Here is a 19,076-nt window from a genome sequence, read left to right as displayed (position 1 = left end):
GTCATCAAGGAAATGCAAGTTAAAACTACAGTGAGATATCACTAAACAACTACCAGTAATTCCACTCCTAGATATAACCCAATAGAAATTCGAGTGCATGAACACCAAGAAAATATGTACAGGAATGTTCAGAGCAGCATTATTTGTAATAGTAAAACACTGGAATCAATCCAAATGTCCGTGTGCAGTAGAATGGGTAAATTGTATACAGTATATCCAAACAATGGAATATTCTACAGCAAAGAACACGAATAAATCTCAGCTACAAGCATCAACAGACATAGATCTCAGAAACATAATATACAGCAAAAGCATACTGTATGATTCCACTTAATAAAAATTCCAAAAAATAGGCAAAACTATAAAGTTTATGGACACAGGCTTAGGTGTTAATACATCAGAACATGGTTAACTTTGTAAGGGAAGGAGGAAAACATTGGGGCTTCTGGGATGCTGGCAGTGTCCTATTTCTTAATCTGGTGGTAATTACATGGTTATTCATTTTATGAATAATTAATTACGCTGTACATTTATGTCTTCTGTGCTTTACTATATATGTGTGTATTATACTTCACAATTTTCTCCCTCCCCCAAAAGAATTTTTGGCTATTGGTGAACTTATTTTTTACTAGACATGTTTCAAATGTAGTGGTGGTACTATCTGAACTCTAATATACTCTTCAGTTCTAATTTTCTAGGATTCTATAAAAGTATTTTGTGTTTTCTTAAATTGGAGTAGGGGTTGGGGGATTTTCTCCTCTTTGGAACTGAGAGACATGGAATTCAGGTAAAGGCAAAATAGCTTTATTACTGACAAAAGCTGGATTAGAGGATATGTGACCACAATGGGCTACCAAATACCCTAACCCTAAATTAGATAGACTTGCCACCCAAGTCCAAGGCAGAGATGGACAACTTCAGGTTTCCCTGCCTCAGAAAACTTAGAATTTGGCTGAAATCAAAGAAATGTAGAAGGCTTCAGGAAGAAATTTTCCCATAAGATGAGTCACTTCTCCTTTCCTGGAATGGAGTGAGTGAGGGAACTTACTCTCGGATAGAATGGAAATTTTCCACACTCTATGGAAGCGAGAAGAATGAGGAATAAATATTACCTCTTAACAACAGGCAGACTAGCTGTGCTTGAGAGTCTGTCTTTGAAGTCAGCTCCTTGAAGCTTAATAAAGGCTGCTCTAGGGAAAATTTTAGAATAAGCTTAGTTCTTGCTTTTACACCTACTTTCCCTTCCTCCGCTTCCAAAACTGCATATATGCTCCAACCACCATTTTTTTCAGTAGCTTTCCTCCAACCATCTGTAGAAAGTAGTCAGGTGAAGAAGAAGGAGAAAGGGATATATGTGGATCTTCTCTAAGTCACGTACTTATGAGTAAAGACTATCTTTCCCATTTCCTCATGAGATGTATTAAATTACGGCACACAACTTTAAGCACTCTGGAGTTTGTTTAAGTCTTTCCTTTTCCAGGTAAAGTTAAGATTAGTTTAAGTACTGGCATCTCAGTGTTCAGAAGTGTTCAATGATCACGTATACTGCCCCCCTCTTAAATAGACAATAAAAACACAAATAAATATCTTCAACTTTAAGTCACTACTTCCTTCTCAGAGTGATGAATGATGATTACTGTGTGTACACAAAGACTTTTATTCATGATATTAATTAGGATGGATAATTTAGTCTGGGAAACTTCAGTTCAGATACAGCAGCACATATTTTGTTTTGTTTTTTAATTAAAGTTTTATTTTTATTTCAAGAAAATTATAGATTTACATGCAGTTGTAAGAAATAATAGAGATTCCCTGCCCTTTATCCAATACCCCCCAGTGGTAACATCTTGCAAAACTACAGAACAAGATCACAACCAAGATATTGACACTGATAAAGGCATGGTACAGAACATTTCCATCATCACAAGGATCCCTCATGTTGCCCTTGTATAGCCATACTCAATTCCCTCTTGTCCCCACCCCCTCCTTAACACAGCTACCACTAATCTGTTCTCCATTTCTACAATCTTTTCATTTCAAGAATGTATATAAATGAAATTCTATAGTACATAAATTTTGGAAATTGGCCTTTTAACTCAGCATAATTCTCTGGAATTCATCCAGGTTGTGCATGTATCCATATTTCTTATTTTTTACTGCTGAGTAGTATTTCATGGTACAGATGTATCATGATTTGTTTAACCATTTACCCATTGAAGAAAATATGGGTTGTTTTGGCTATTACACATAAAGCTGCTATAAATATCTATGTACAGGTTTTTGTGTGAAAACATGTTTATAATAATGTGTAACTCTTTGCCTAACTTTCTGGCTGATAACTACAGAGCAAAGGATGTGAAAATATCTGCCAAAGGTCATAGACCATTTCCTTGTAACTGCCAATTAACAAATGACTCTTATCAGTACAGTCCAATGTTTCAGTCAAAAACGGATGACATATATCATCATCACGGTGATCAGAGCAATAGGCTATACCACATAGCCTAGATGCTACACCATCTAGGTTTGTGAAAGTACACTCTATGATGCTGGCACAATGATGAAATTGCCTAATGACGAGTTTCTCAGAACAGAACATATCCCCTTTGTTAAGTAACACATTACTGTACTTGCAGCTTTATAACTATCTATCTGACCTTGCAAAGTCCTTGACTCTCTCTCTAAGCTTCAATTAGACAAGATACATGTTTTCCAATGTGTGTTTTTTGAAACATGAACTCCATGAAATGCTCCTAAAAGGGGGGCTGAATTTCATGGCAAAATAAGTTTGAGGAAATGCTGGATACTATATCCCTCTTTTGAAATTAAACACACATTTGTATACAGAAGGAGGAATCCAGTATCCAACTACCCAAGTCCAAATCCCAGCTCTATCACCTGCTAGAAATATTAACTCTCAGCAAGACACTTAACTTTCCCATACCTCAGTTTCCTCATCTATAAAATAGAGATTATGTAGTACCTCACTCATAAAAATTGAAGATTAACTATAAGGACACAGAGAAAGCACTTGATAAATGTTAGCTGTAATTATTATTATCATTGCCATCATTATCAAAATCATTATGATCTTGTTAAAAACACACATGTCCAGGCCCCACCCATGGAGATTCATATTCATCAGTCTGGGGTAGAGTCTGATCCAAGTGAAGAAGCTGAAGTTCACCTATTTTGAGAATGTGTCCAAGATAGAACTAGAGGCAAGATTTAAATCCAGACTAAACTGCCTTGTGGGGAGGTGTCATACTTATGCACATACACAAATCTGGCAAATCCTTTAAATGACTAACTCTAAAAAGAGTGCCGTTCTCTCCCAAACTGTGCTTGTAACATCACAAGCTCGTGACTTTTCAAAAGAAACTATTCTCCAATAGTTCAATAAAATAAAATGCAGTTCTGTGCAGTTGGTACACATCAGCTTTTTAAAAAATTCCTAACTATATCAGTTAGCATTAATACATAAAAATTTTATTTGTGAGTCGTAACTTAGCAAATCAAATCTGAAAATAAGACGTTATTTCCTCAGAAATAAAAGAAAACAATTGCTATTACTTTTGTAGGTTCCACCACCACACTGCTGATTTCCAAAGGTCCTCCTAGTGACAAGTACCAGGCAAATTTCCAGGACACCTGGGGAATCATTCTGGTGGTGGCAATCTTCTTACCACTTCCACAGCAATCCTCAGGTAAGCTTTGGCCTGGAAAAGAACAGACTCATTTGTTCTATAATTCTTCCCAGCAGACATGGAATGATATGACCTGTTTGCCATAGATGCCCACTGTATTTGATGGTAAAAAGGCTGAGTGAAATGAAGAAATGAGTAGTGACAGCAGTGAGGAGATAATGCTGTGTACATTGCAGGTGGGGCAGGGGAAAAAGGATTATTTGGAAGGTAATTATTTGGAAGGTGACTTTCTAAAAAAATATTTAGTACCAGCAACTATTGTTTTTCAAACTCTAATCCCAGCGTCAGCAAACCAACAACCCAGTCTAGTTGCAGAAAAACTACACATTCCTCTTCTGACAAATTAATTTCCTGAGTGAGATATGGCGAGAACTTCTTTGGCATAAGAGCTGTTAGCCATTTTAAGGAGGACTATTTATTACTACCCTATGGTTTATTTTTGGAAAGCACTTTTTTTTTTTCATCTACCTGAGAATGTGTGCAATACCAGCACCTACAGCTTCCCTCACCTGGTGAATTTTGGTATATCATGGAGGAATTCCTGGTTCAGCTGTTAAACTCTTCATCTCTGGGATCCCCAGTGCAAGAGTAGGCCACAAACTAACCCACTGCCCACATGTTCTAGTTAGAACAATGGTCATGATATTTATATTTAAAGAGATCTTTTAAATAACTGCAGTGCAAATATTACTTATTTCCCCTATCTTATTCATAAAAAGTAACTGTAAAACATAATAGTAAGATTTTCTAAAACCATTAATTTCTACATTGATATACTTAGAATTATGTACATACTACTACTATTACTAATAATAATGGCTAAAATTTACTGAGCACTTAATATTTGCCAAGTATTATTTCATTTATCCTCATAGTTACCCTAGGCGGTAAATTCTGTCATTATTCCCACTTTACAGACAGGAAACCAAGACCCAGAAGTGTGCACAGTCTTGTCCAAACATTACAACTTGTAGGAGATGAGCTGAGCTTTGAACCTAGGCTGACCAACTCCCAGACTTTGCATGCTGGAAAGAGATGTTTGAGTTCTGTTTGCCCTGACTTGATAAAGTGCTTTAAGCATGTTTTCATTTTTAAAGACTAAGCTTTAGCACTAACAGCTGAATAGTTTTATTTTCCAGAAAAGTGTCAAAATTTTATTTAAGAGGGTCCTTTTAAAAAGGAAAAGCTCTCAAAACATAAAAAAGGCTTTAAACTTTTTTACTGAGTACCTACTATACCACGTACTTCATGTAAGTAGTCTCACTTAATCATGTAAAACAAGCATCTCAACTTAGATGAAGAAACTGGGAGTTGTTTGCTCAAGGTCATGAAGTCAGCAGGCTTCAAACCTGGGTCCAACTGATTCTAAAGCCCAGTTCTTTCCACTACACCATTTATAAAACAGAAACCCGAACTACAAGTAATTACAATCATAATGCATAGTCTAAAAATGTGTTCACTCTCTGCTATAGTTAACAAAAATAGTTTTTGTTTAGAAATGGAAATAACTTGTACTTAAAATGAAATGTTTCCCTCGAATCTAATGTGCTGATTTTCACCCATACATCTTTGTAAATACCTTTTATCTCCTAGTAGCTTTTCTATGTGTCTATGCCTAATATTTTGTGAAGAAAATTTAAAGTTCACTAGAGTCAGCTGAGACACGGCCATCATTCTGTAATCTTTTAGTACTTGTCTACGTTAAATTAAAGACATAAACTTATCAGAATACAAAATAAACGGAAAGATTCCAGAATAATCAAATTTGCCACATTTAACCTTTGCTTTTTAATAGTCTGTTTTCAAGCTCAGACTTTCAATATATCATACTCAAAGTACTGGTTAGATTGCCATTTGCAGAGAAATCACTAAAAGTGCTTAGTTTAGCAGTTTCAATTTCTATGAAACTGTTGAGACTGAATTTTTTCAGCCAATGCAGTATCATTTCAAAAAATACACTTTGGTTTTTACTGAATTCAAGGCATCGTGTTGAGAAATCTGTGGATCATTATGACACAAGAGACAGGCACAACATCTCTCTGGTGAAGAGTTGGGGCCAGGAAGTCCAGTAGACAAGGTTTAGAATCTTGGCTTCATTACTTAGTAGCTGTGAAGCTTTGGGCAGGTTACTTAACCTTTCTGGACGCAGTTTCCACATGTGTAAAATGATTATAATAATAATATCCACCTCAAAGGGTTTGCAGGAAAGGGTAAGTGAGAAAAAGGCATGTGAAGTGCTGGCACCAAGGAAGCAAATAATAAATATTTGTAGCTGCTGCTATTTTTATTACGCCCTTAAGAAATTTACAATCTCATTAAAGAGCACATATGAACATCATGAACATGTCCTTTGGGCACTTTCTCCACCTGAGGAATAGTTAAATTCCCTCACTTTTGTTTGATCCATAACGAGCAAAAAATTAACACATACACACACATCACACATAAAAGATATGACTGAGATTTCTCAAACTTTTTTTTTTTTTTGGTAGCTGGCCAGAATGGGGATCTGAACTTGACCTTGAAAATTTATATACAGAAAATTTTTGTTTTGTTTTTGGCAGCTGGCTAGTACAGGAATGGAACCCTGGACCTGGTGTTATCAGAGCCATCCTCTAACTAAGCTAACCGGCCAGCCCTTCCCACTCTATTAATACTCTCTTCTTTCATCAACTCAATTCTACACAGACTAAGCCTTCTCTCTTATTCGAGATCTTTCTATTATGTCATCTAGAGGCGCAGATAATACAGCTGGACCCTACTCATCTGCTCTACCATTAACAAGTGACAAGGAATGAATGGTAATCAAAGTGCAAGAAGTTTTATGGACAGCTTTTTTCCTTTGTCTTTGTTTTTAAAGATCTGATGTTCTAAGTTGTCATACACAGTCATTTCATATTAAGACTGTGAGGTGATAGTTTAGAAATTATAGGATAATAAAGTTTCCACTTACATTTGAAAGTCTTTACCAGGAACACCTTACAGCACATCTTTTTTTATGCTAAGCATATTTTTACTTGATAAAAAAGACAAAACCACAAAATTATCATTCAAGCGTCCATTCCGTGTGTCCTGGTCTTAGTCAAAGGCAAAAGGTAGTTTTAGTCAAGTAAACAATTATAATCACACCAGCCTGAGGCAATGTTACTGAATTTGAGAGTTCTGAATTCTAAGTATCCCTTGCCTTTTCCTTCTTCCACTGCTTTCTCTAGCTACTTTGCATTACTCACATTTGGAGTTTCACTTTCTCCCCTTTCCTAAGTGGTGCACATATGAAGGTTTTGCCCATTGGGTGCGCAAGCAGCAGCCTGTTAGTGCTTTTTAACTGGTACTGTAACCCCTTCCAACTTTCCCAATGATAGCTCAAATTCACTACAATTCTTTGAATTAATCACTGCCTTTTTAGCATTTGCCTCTTCTGAAAGTTAAATGTTACTGGGAGAGTAAAACTCCCGATGCCTAATTTTAAAGGATTTTTTGGGCAGAGAATGAGAACTCTTACACTTGGTGTTGGGGAGGGAGTGATGGAAGAGGAGATGGTGGAGTAAGAAGGAAGGCAAAAAGCTAAAGATGAAACTTTTACTGATTGATAATGTTGCCTGTAGGTCAACCCCTAAAAGTAAAAAAACAAAACGTGTCAGTCTAAGGGGCTAATGATTAATAACCAATTTTATAGGCTTTATCCCATTAACTTTTGCCAAAGTTTTCCATGTTGAAAAATAAATATTCCCTTCATTTGTAAAATGAAGACATGCAGACAGAATGGGCATTAAGCTTTCACAAATACAATAGGATCTGCTGCAAGAGTTGTGACAGTTTCTGAGAGTACGTTTCCATTTGAGTTCATAAGGGAAGAGGAAAGAGAGTTATCAGGAGGCAAGATTCATCACAAGACTAACCAGAAGGATCCTGATTCTAGAACTCAATCATGGCTTCCTAATATCTACAACTTAATATCTTTAATGTTGAAGCTGGGAATTCTACTCTTATCTCATGATTTAAATTCTGCTACTCTGGTTTTTAAATGCCATCAATGAGTGGCACTTACTTGATGCTATGTAAGGGGAAGGGCATAAGTGTGACTTGGCCCTTTAAATAAAGGTAAAAGACATTCGGTGTCATGACATTTTATATAGGAAGTTTCAAAAGGCAGTAAATACAGTTGTATTCTACAGTTGGCATTTTTCTTTTTTTTAATTTTATTTTGTCGATATACATTGTGGTTGATTATTGTTGCCCCTTACAACAGTTGGCATTTTTCAAAATATTTTCACAGTACTATGTCATTTAATCCTCCTCATTTTTACATCAATTTATAGATGGAGGGAAAGGTTGAGAGACGTTAGGGAACTTGCTTAAGGTCACACTTAGAAAGTGTCAAATTTGGTAATGAAGTCCCACATTGACGTAGATGTAGAGCTTTTCCTTCCATGAAGAAACCCCCCTCCCCACCTTTGAAAATCTAACAAAGCTCTTGTCCAATTCTCCAGAAAAATGCACCTTCACACATTCTGGATATAATTTCAGGGGCTTCTTAGACCCAGATTAAGATCCTCTGTATGCCCTGTGGTTGTGCATGACAATAGAGCCAGAGGGGCAGAGTCTACTCATCCTCTTCTCTAGATCTATGTGATATTATGAGAAGGAGGTGAACTGAAAGAGAGCTTATATATATAATAAAAAGACACTGAACTGATCTTGCAGTTACTGCTTCGGGAAGAGAATGCATAGGCTGCGGTATCAGAGCTGGGTACGGAAGTGGCCTCCAGTACTATTCCGGACAAGTTCCTTAATGTAAATGAACTTCTGCTTCTTCATCTGAAAAAATGGAGGCTATACCTCCCTCATAAAGATGCTATGAGAATCAAATAAAATAATGTGTTTAATGCACCTAAGCACTGTAGCAGTCTCTCAGAAGAAATTGAAGTGTAGTTATTAGTAGAGGATCCAGAAGGTGATATAATGGAAAGAGGCCAACATTTGAGAAAAAATGACTTGTCTTTTAATCACATCTTACTGTTTAATAGCTCAGTGACCTTGGGAAAATTATTTAACTTCTTTGAGTTTCAGTTTCTTCAGCTGCAATATGGGAACTATCTACATTTAGTTGTTGTGAGGATAGAAACGATACAAATAAAATGCCTAACAGTGTCCGGCATGTTGTAATTGTTACTATTATTAGGAAGATGATTAATAACAAATGTCTGCAATATAAGAAAAGGAAGTAGTGTTTTCCATGGGAAGAGAGCAAAATACAAGGCACCACATCTCTCCCTTTTTATGGCTGTGTGTAAATCTTAAAATTGCTTAGAAGTCTTCATACTTGAGGTAACAATGTGGTACAGGAAATTCTCATCATTTCTTCAGAGACCACACCAAATAAAATCTAGCCCAAACCACAAAGGTTTAGACTGTCCTAAGACTCTCATAAATGTCACCCAGCAAAATAATGGGTGTAATATTTAGGTGAATGTAGATTGAATTATAAAAACATATAACTCAAAAAAAAAAAAAAAAACAAACATATAACTCCAACATCTCCACACACACTGTTTTTTTAAATCACATTATCTTTGGGTGACTGCTATATGTTCTCTGTAATAATACATTCCTCTAACTTTGTTGAAATGTTTCTTACTTTTAATGAATTTCAAAGAAAAAAGCAGTAATGGACAGGTGAAAAATATATTAAAAATCTAAACTCATAATTTAAATAAATGAATAAGTAATTATTCATTCATAAGGAATTGCCATGAAATGTCTTTAAATAGCCTGTTCTTGGGAGGTATTAAAAAGCTTGTAATTTTGGGGCTGGCCAGTAAACTCAATTGGTTAGAGATTTAACATCAAGGTCACAGGTTCAGATCCCTGTACCAGCCAGCTGCCAAAAAACAAAACAAAACAAAAAGAAGAAAAAAGAAAAGTGTGTGATTTTTTAAAAACCCTCAATTTTCATACAACTTTTCATTTATTGAATTAAGCACAGGTATGACAGTTGGGATTGCTGGACTTCAATTATGAAAGAGATAAAGGGTTATGGTTTTTGCTTATCTAAAAGATTTCTAAGACTGGCTGAAGAGGAAATTTAACATTTAATACCAAAAAGACGGAGAATAGAAAAACAATGATAACTGTTATACCATATTTACTCAGAGATCGTACTGTCAGCAACTCAATCACCTATACCATAACTGCCGACCCTTAAGAAAGGGAAAGGACCTCTGGGCCCCTGATAACTCAAAATGACTCTACTTATCCGAGATTTCTAACTGTTAATTTATTCTTACTTTATTTATAGCTCTAACCAAACTTGGTTCTTCTATTTTCCAGCTCACAGAAGATTAGAGGCAGCAAGCTAGAATGAAAGGGGTAGTAATTATGGATGGACAAAATAATAGTACTATAAAGTTATGCCTATTAGCTAAGAAAAAAGAAAAGAAAAACTATTAGAAGATCGACTGGGGCTGTTCAGCAAAGGAGCACAAAAACTACATCAAAATTGATGTACCAAATGATGACATAGTTTCTAAGTTAAACAGCAAGTACTACTTAGAAAAAATATACATCTGATTGATTTTATTTCTATTCTAAAAAAGGTCAAAATAAAAGAGTTTATGTTTCAGCAACTTTGAAAATCTATCAGCTGTATCCCCCAATGATGTTGGCTAATGAAACTACTAGTCTTTCCATCCCACCTCTCCAATCATATTTATTAAAATAAATGCAATGAAAATCCCATCTCTCATGGTTTATACAATTACCCTATATTCAACTCAATACTTTCTTACATTAGGTTTCTTTCTTCTGACAATCAGCTGAACTTCTCATGCTGAAATATACAGTCTTGAGCAGTTAGTTATCACTAGCCAGCAAGATAAGAATTTTACAAACGCTCATTGGTCATGCTCTTCAGGAGAAAACTGGTCTCTGTTGGTAAATTTGTTCAGCTGAGAGTTTGAAGCCAGCACTGGCAGCCTACTGTATAAAACAGTGAGTAATTCCAAGATGCTTTGGACAAATTAATTAATCCTTGTTTATATATATGCACTGCAAACAGATAAGCTTAATCTTCTCGACTTTTTCTGTATATTAAAAAGTATATATCCAGTAAAAAGAAATAAAAATACATACTTAAAAATGTAACTTACCTCATCACTTTCAGGCTGTGAAAACACAATTGGCTGGCCTATATCTGAAGCTTCCCTTATATTAAGGTGTAAAGGAATGTCTCCTAGAAGAGCCCACCAGATATCCATTAGTACCAGAAAAGTTTACAGGCATTTGGAATCTCACTATTTGAACTCTGGAAAGAAACAAAATTTGAACTAAACAGATTCAAATCAACTCAAATTATGACTATTCTCAAATTGCTAAATCTCTGTAAAAAAAAATTTCAAATGAAAATTAGGGCAAACTATTCCATTTGAGGGTAGTACGGTGATTGCATATGTATACATGAAAGCTGTGTGGCAGCCAATCAAGGTATGACTGATGGATTCTTTGCTAGAGGTCTCCTAGCAAGGAATGGCTTGGAAAACATTTGTAAATTATTTCTCCCTGTAATACCACATAATAAGAGGAAACTGAAGAGGAAAAGATGAGGAGGCAAAGTAGTCCCCAAAAAGTACAATAAAATAATCTTCCTGATGTTGGCAGACGGGTGAGCTAAGGGAACTGTTGAAAAGTAGACCAGACCTGTTATCTCAACCATCTGCCTTTTTATCAGATAGAATTATTATTCTCTTATTTACTAATCCGTGTAGCATTACATATAACTTGTGAGCTTGATGAGATCTCAGGAAGTATATAATTTGAGCCTCCAATATACTGACTGAGGTTGGAGAGGTTGTGTGTGTTTTCTGAGTTGGCAGGATTTAAGAGCAAAATGCTGACCCATTATCCAAAATACTCTTCACACCATTACAAATGAAGTCTTTCAAAGGCAGAGATTTAAAATGCAGTAAATGGAGTCTTAAATAGAAAAGTTGACTTGTGTGCCCTTGAATGGTATTCAGCATTCTCAGAATCATTCCAAATCCATGCAATGGTTATTGAAACGTGTATGTGTATGTGTGTGTTTTGTGTAAACAAGTCATTCAGCACCATGCCAGGCAATGTGAATAAAGCAGAAGTTACACAATTTTACAATTTATATTATGAAGTGTATGGCAGAGGAACAGATATTTCATGCTCCTAATGTCAGAAAATTTTGCTTAATGTACTCTTTAAGTCTCTTTAATATCCAAAGCCAAATATGAGGGTACCTCAAAAAGTTCGTGGAAAGATCTATATTATCTTTTAATTCTATTTTTCCACAAACTTTTTGAAGTGCCCTCATACATGAATACAAAATATGTGATTATTTCAGGAGCCATTTAAAGATCAGCTTTTCAGAAAATTTGATGTCTATTCTATAGATCAATTTAAGACTGTCATGGGCGGGCAGAGAAAAATAAGTTATAGAAAATACTTGTAAATCCATAGAGTTTTTTTCCTCGATTTATAAACTGCAATTATAGTAAGGAATCCTGAATGATTTATTTTCTACTGCAGAAACAGAAGAAAAAAAGAGTAAAACCTTCTTTATACAGCCACCTCGTGACATCATTTCTGCCCTCCAGAGATTCACAATCTTAACTACAGACACAGAAGAGTAGACCAGGAAAGAAAAAAACCTTGCTAGAAAATAGGTCACGAGAGAGAGTAGTAATTATGAGCTGTTAACAGTTGTTAACTAGAGAGGGATAAAAAGAAGTGAAGGTATGGAGTTAGAGAGGAGCAGCCTGGGTGTGAAAAGTACCTTTCAGGGCTTGGTTTGAAAGAAGTGAAGGCACATTTCAGACACATAACAGGTTAAAGAGTTTTCTGTGAAAGGGTCTGAGACCTTAACTACTATGCATAAACTGTCCCTGTAGGTAAATATGGATAAGATTCTGAAGAGCCATTTTACCAAATAATCATTTAAACACAACCCAATGGATGAAAACAAATTAAGAGGCTGCCAGGGAGTCAGTAAAAAACAAATTAGGGTTCCTGCAGGCTTCGACCAAGCAGGCCACAGCTGAGAGAGCTCTTTCCCTGATTTCAGTTTCTCATTCCCAATTCCCACCTCTTCATAATTGGATTCCCTGCTGCTGTTCATGGGAGACCCCTCTGGGACCCCATGACTGCATTAACAGATGCATCCTGAGTTGGAACTCTAAATGATTTTTCCTATAACATTGTTAGACACAGCAGTCTACTGTCTATCCAGTTTTTATAATCAGTAATCAGTGTTTCTGATACTTTTTTAGGGTAACTGTACATCTGTGAACTGTTGGTTAAAATGAAACTTCCATATGTGAGAACATTTTTCTCTGCAATGTTTCAAATTCTAAATAACTGACTTACAAAATTGTACCACTCATTTGTAAGTTAGAGAATTACAATACTGTCAGTATAATTCAATAATGCCATTATAATTACACATTTACTTTAGTATATAAGTAAATGTCAATCTGTTACATTATTATGCAGATTTGGAAAATTGAACTTTCTACATTAGTTAAATGAAAAACAGTTGCAGAACATAATTAGTGATTATAATTATAGCAATCTATCAAAATATATCATTAGTATTCACCTAGTATTTTAGTGACTGTTATATTGCAAATGCATAATAATAATAATACATTTAACATCAACTTTTAGAAACTTAATTATAACAGAATGTTTTGAAATTCCTTGATCTCTTAGGGATCTTAATTTTTAACTACATAAAACTAATAATTCACTCAATGCCTCCTTTATTCAGCATCTAACATTTGCCTTTGCCCAGAACAGAAACTCATTCACAATTAGAATATCGAAACATGTTTTCTAAAAAGTCCATTAAGTTGTTTGTGGATTTTTGAAAAATCATGTTTTATCCACAATCTGTTTTGCTCACTTAACACAATTTTAATTCTTCTCATAGTAGTAACTAATTATTCAATTCAGTGTTGTAAACAGTGCATACAATGTAAATTTGAGGTGCCATACTTTACAGGCATGGCAAATACATAAAAAGATTGCAGAAAATAGTAAATATTGGCGTTCTAAAGCAGAAAGACTGATAAATATGGAACTGATCAGGAAGGCATTTTACATGAGCACCAAGAACTGACACTTCCAGAGGTTGCTACAACATACTAAACAGGTATTTCATGTACATCCGTTTACACTGAGAGATGTATGCCCAACTTAGCAAACAAACTGATGACCATCATTTAAAATACAGCTTCAAATCATAATATCTGGACTACAAAACTCTCTCCTCAAATTTAAGTTATAAGCAGTTTTTTATCTATAGTAGAAATTATTATAGTCAGCAGAACAAACCCATTCAAAAAAGCCAAAGAAAGTTCAGCTCATAGAACTGTACTATACTAACTTAAGACACAAAGCCAAATGCATCTCATTTTCTGAGAAACTGCTTATCACCAAGCTTCACCCCCACTTTCCCTTCTGCAACTTCTTCTACAAAACAGCATCCTTTGGTCTTACCGAGAACATCAAGATCAAGGGTCCGTGCTAGTTTCCTTGCACCATCAGCACCAAAAATATGAGTTTTGTGTTTACATTTTGGACACTGGAAAACACTCATGTTTTGGACAAGGCCAAGAACCTAGAATAAAAAAAAACATATTGAAATAAAAACAAAATTAAACCAGACCTTAATACATTAGTTCAACAAGTTTTTATTGAGCACACACTAGGTTCTAATGATACTCTGATGAGTAAGTTATGGTCTCTGCTCTCAAAGAACTCACAAGCTAGTGAAAGAGCGAGGTGTATGTACAGTAATTAACTTTAATATTGTGATAAATGCTAAAGAGAGATGAGTAAACAGGAACCAAAAAATTCTGCCAAGAAAGAATAAGAGAAATCTTTGAGTTGCCCGTGGACAATTGTTTCTTCGGTTGGTGGTGACAAGAGAGTTGAAGCCTACAGCAGGAACTGTAGGCAGAAGGAAAAGCACAAGCCACAGCAGCAAAATATAACTTTGTGTGGCCTCGTTGGGCTGCAGCACAGTGGGTGGTCAAGGCAGAAGATGGCTTGGTAAAGAAGATAAGGGTCAGATGATAAGGTGCTAAGTGCTATCCATGTATTTGAGAATTTCTTCTTCAGACAGGAAACCATTACAGGTTTTTAAAGTTGAGATGGTATCAAAGAGGTAGTTTTACACAATCAGATTTGTGTTTTAGAAATTTAGCTGTGACAACAACGTGAGGAAAAATAAGAGGGAAGAAACAGAGGAAAATTATTATTTAAGAGGTTAACTGTGGATGAGGTCTCATAGTAAATAATAGCTTACATATACTGAGTGCTTAGTATATACCAGGCACTCGGATAAGTGCTTTAAATGTACTATCTTATTTACTCCTCACAAGAACGTTATGAGATGCATATTTTATCATCCGCACTCCATAGCTAAGAAAACTGACAGTGCTATCAAAAGATGAAACTCAGCTCTTATCAGAATGTTATTGTTTGAAACAAAATTTTAAAGTTTCATAGAAAATGTCCACCTCTTTCTGAGTTTCCCCAGGTTCTGGCATGAAATAGACACTTAATAATCAACACTACTGTTGAATAAATGGACACGCTCTACAAATATAATCCTTATTCATGTTCCTTTTAATCCTACTTTCTTACTGATGAAAGTAGTAGCTCTCTTGTAGAATAAAAATGCAGAACACTATTATCAGAGGCTTAGAGATAACAACATCTGTATCATTCTATTTTACCATAAGATTACCATTGTAGGAGATTATTAGAACATTTGCATTTTAAATGAAGAATAGCACTGACAGTCCACAATGAAACTATATATAGGCAAGGTGATAAAATCCATTATTCTTCCTGAAAAGAGGAACAGAAAGACTAAAATTGCCCACAACACATGTAAATGAAGACAAATAGTGAAGAACATAAATTTGTAGCAAAGCACTTTCCAAGCATCTAATATCTGCCCTTTTGCTGATGCAACGTATCACAAGAAATAAATCATACTCTGTTTTGGTAATTGAGAACTATCTCTACAAAGCTAAAAGAAAACACAGCTTAATATCACACAGCTTATTTGTATATTCACTATGTCTATATAATATACTTATTGCTTGGGCAGTTTTACTACCATTTTTGTAAAATGTGATATAACCCCTCACTGTAGGGCTTTCAACTTAAACACAAAAATATAACTCAAGAAATAAGAAAAGGAAAAACAAAGAAAATGGAAATCTATGTGATTTCATTTCAGGAAGAACAGGAAAAGCATTCTTACCTTGGAATCTTTGAGACTCCCCAAGACACACATAGGCATGGAGCAAGAGTATATTTGCAGTTTGTGTGATTTATTTATTACTGAATTATTCTCTATGGATTATATAAATATCTCAGACAAGCTCTCTATAGACTACATTAATGTCATGGACATAAAATATAAAACTATGATCAAATGCAGTATTTAATGAGCTCTTATTATATGCCACTAATGGCTAAACACAAGGGATGACATAGAGTGGTGAACAAAACAGACTTGATCCTTGCCCCCTTGGAGCTTGCACTCTAATTGGAAAAAATGGATTGAATAAATAGCAGTGAAAAAACATACTTATTTTTTATGGAACAACTTCTCTGGAAGCAAAATACAGAGTATTATGAGACTGTAGAGGAGAAAAGACTCCATCTACTCTGGGAGTCAGAGAGGGCTTCCTTGAGGAAACACTTGACCTAAAACTTACAGAATAACTGGCAAAAACAAGAAGAAAGGGAAGAAAAACATTCAAGACAAAAGTAGGGAGCATGTATCTCCCTTCAAGGAATTGAAAGGCTTGTCTGAGACCATTTTTTTTTATTTTTAAAATTTATTTTATTTCATTTTTTTATTGAAACATGATTATACATGTTTATGGGGTACAGTTATATTTCAATACATGTGTACAATGTGTGATAATCAACTCAGGGTAATTATCACATTCATCATTGCAAAACTTAATCATTTTTTTGTGATGTGGACATCTGATCACCTTTCTGCTAGCCATTTGATAACATGCAGTAAATTATTGTAGATGCCTAGCTCAACAGTTCTGTACACCAACAGAACTTGTTCTTCTTATCTAGCTATAATTGGTGATGGAGTCTGGTGTCCATCTCTCACTATTCCCCCTTCCACCTCTCCTTTCCCACCTCTAGTAACCATGGTTATACTCTCTCCTTCTGAAAGTTCAACTATCTATCTATCTATCTATCTATCTATCTATCTATCTATCTATCTATCTATCTATCTATCTATCTATCTATCTATCTATCTATCTATCTTAGCTCCCACATATGAGCAAGAACATGCAGTATTTCTCCTTCTGTGCCTGGCTTATTTCACTTTAGGTGTGGTATGAGTAGTGTGAGATGAGGCAGGAAAGGTAGGGCTTTAATAAGTTGTCTGGGTCATACAATGTGTGGAAAGAGAAGCCATTCAAGGGTTTTAAGCAAGAGAGGCCACTATGCCTGTATTTGTAGCAGACTCATTACTCAGGACTGTAGGGTTTTAAGAAGAACATGAAATATGGAAAAAACTAAAAGGACTTATCTTTGTGTGTTTATTTTCTGAGATAAACACAAATCCAGGACTGTGTTCTCTAAAAACAATCATGGGAGAGGTAATCATTTTTAGTGCTGCCTAAAATATGTCCAGTTCTCCTCCTGGGCACAAGGTTAGGATATTCCTTTTCTGCAATTAGGTGAGAACATGTAAATTGTTTGGCCAAGGAAATGGGAGCAAAAGTGCCATGTGTCACATCTGGGCCGAAGCTTTAAATGCCAATTCCCCATTGTTTTTCCCTCTGTCCTGGTGACCAGCAAGTCTCCAGATGGTGGCTGCTCTGTCATTCTGGGTGCCAGAGTAAGAACAACAGAGAAGATTGCTGAAGCCAAACCACCATGGACATGTAGCGTGAGAGAAATAAACTGGTGTTGTTTTAAGCCACTGAAATTTGAGGGTTGTTAACACACATAATCTAGCCTGATACAGGGGTGTAGGAAGAAAATATTAGAACTTCTATTTCTACTGCATGATTTCCTTTGTAATTTTTAATTTTGTGTATATTTTATGATGAAAATAACATTAATGTAGCAATATATGTATACTACATATACATATACGTGACAAATAAATATACATATATTGGGATATATGCTCAGACATCATTTACTGATAAGGATGTATAATCAAAAAAGTTTGGAGATAAAGAACCTTCTATATGTTTGAAAGTCAGAGGTTCTGACAACTAAGCTTGGCTCTATTACTGATAATACATAACTTCTTCCAGTTTAAGGATAAATTCCCTAATATTGCTTCATAGGTCATCTTGAATAAACAAATTCCACTTAACTCTAGAATTTCCTCATCTTAAGAACTTCCCACACATGTGCCACTTTGCTTGATTTTCTTTAAAAAGCTGGTTGTAATGGAATGCAACAGAGAGCCCAGAAAAGACCCATACATAAAAGTCACTGATTTACAATAGAGACAACATGACACTGCAGGTTAATTGGATATCCATATGGAAAATAATGAATTTAACTTTCTACCTTACTCCATACACAAAAATTAATTCCAGGTGGATTGTAGAGCTAAGTGTGAAAGGTAAAACAATAACACTTTTAGAAGAAAACAGGCAAACATACTTATAATCTTGGAGGCAGGCAAAGATTTTCCTGGCAGGATACAAAGAAGTACTAAACATAAATGAAAATTTTAAAATTAAATTGGACTACATTAAAAATAAGAAACTAACCAAAACACATCACTAAGAGAATGAAAAGGCAAGCTACAGAGCAGGAGATGATATCTACAATACACACATATGACAAAGGACTTTTCCCCAGAGAATATAAAGAACTCCTACAAATCAATAGGAAAAAGTCAGACAATACAATAAAAAAAATGGGCAAGATACTTAAGAGATACTCCACAAAAGAGGATATACAAAGTAAATTTATGCTTAAGACTGGATTAGAAAATATGAATGTCAGTATAACTAAAACAAACCAAAAATCAAAAACAAAAACCAAATGTTAGTGAGGATGTGGAACAACTAAGACTCACTGTTTCAGTTGAGTATAAGTGGGTACAACCATTTTGGAAAACTGGCAGTATCTACTTAAACTGATACATGCTTATGCTACAGCACAGCAATCCCACTCTCAGTTATGTACCAACAGAAATGTGAACACAATATTCACTAAAAGACATGTACAAAAATAACAGCAGTAATCATAATAGTCAAAATGAAAAACTACCTAATTATCCATCAACAGTAAAATGGACAAATTGTGGTATGCATGACA

The 19,076-nt window shown here is 35.2% G+C and overlaps 1 protein-coding gene across 4 annotated transcripts in view; it reads right to left on the bottom strand.

Annotated features, from left to right (window-relative positions):
* Positions 1 to 1,796: 1,796 nt before the first annotated feature.
* NUBPL (NUBP iron-sulfur cluster assembly factor, mitochondrial) overlaps positions 1,797 to 19,076 on the bottom strand; it is a 227,801-nt gene continuing 210,521 nt past the window's right edge. For 3 of the 4 annotated variants that reach the window (XM_063090625.1, XM_063090627.1, XM_063090629.1), the window contains 3 exons: positions 14,232 to 14,352; positions 10,856 to 10,938; positions 1,797 to 3,719 (listed from right to left, as the gene is read on the bottom strand). In XM_063090625.1, the coding sequence (XP_062946695.1) occupies positions 3,660 to 3,719; positions 10,856 to 10,938; positions 14,232 to 14,352 (264 nt within the window). In that variant the 3' untranslated portion in view covers positions 1,797 to 3,659. Of the gene's footprint in view, positions 3,720 to 9,994; positions 10,063 to 10,855; positions 10,939 to 14,231; positions 14,353 to 19,076 lie in introns of all 4 variants that reach the window. The other variant, XM_063090628.1, reaches the window with a different exon arrangement.

This window comes from Cynocephalus volans, chromosome 3 (genome assembly GCF_027409185.1).
Source record: "Cynocephalus volans isolate mCynVol1 chromosome 3, mCynVol1.pri, whole genome shotgun sequence".
Lineage (NCBI taxonomy): Eukaryota > Metazoa > Chordata > Mammalia > Dermoptera > Cynocephalidae > Cynocephalus > Cynocephalus volans.
The sequence above is the reverse complement of the archived record's forward strand: the minus strand, read 5'-3'. Positions and strand labels throughout refer to the sequence as shown.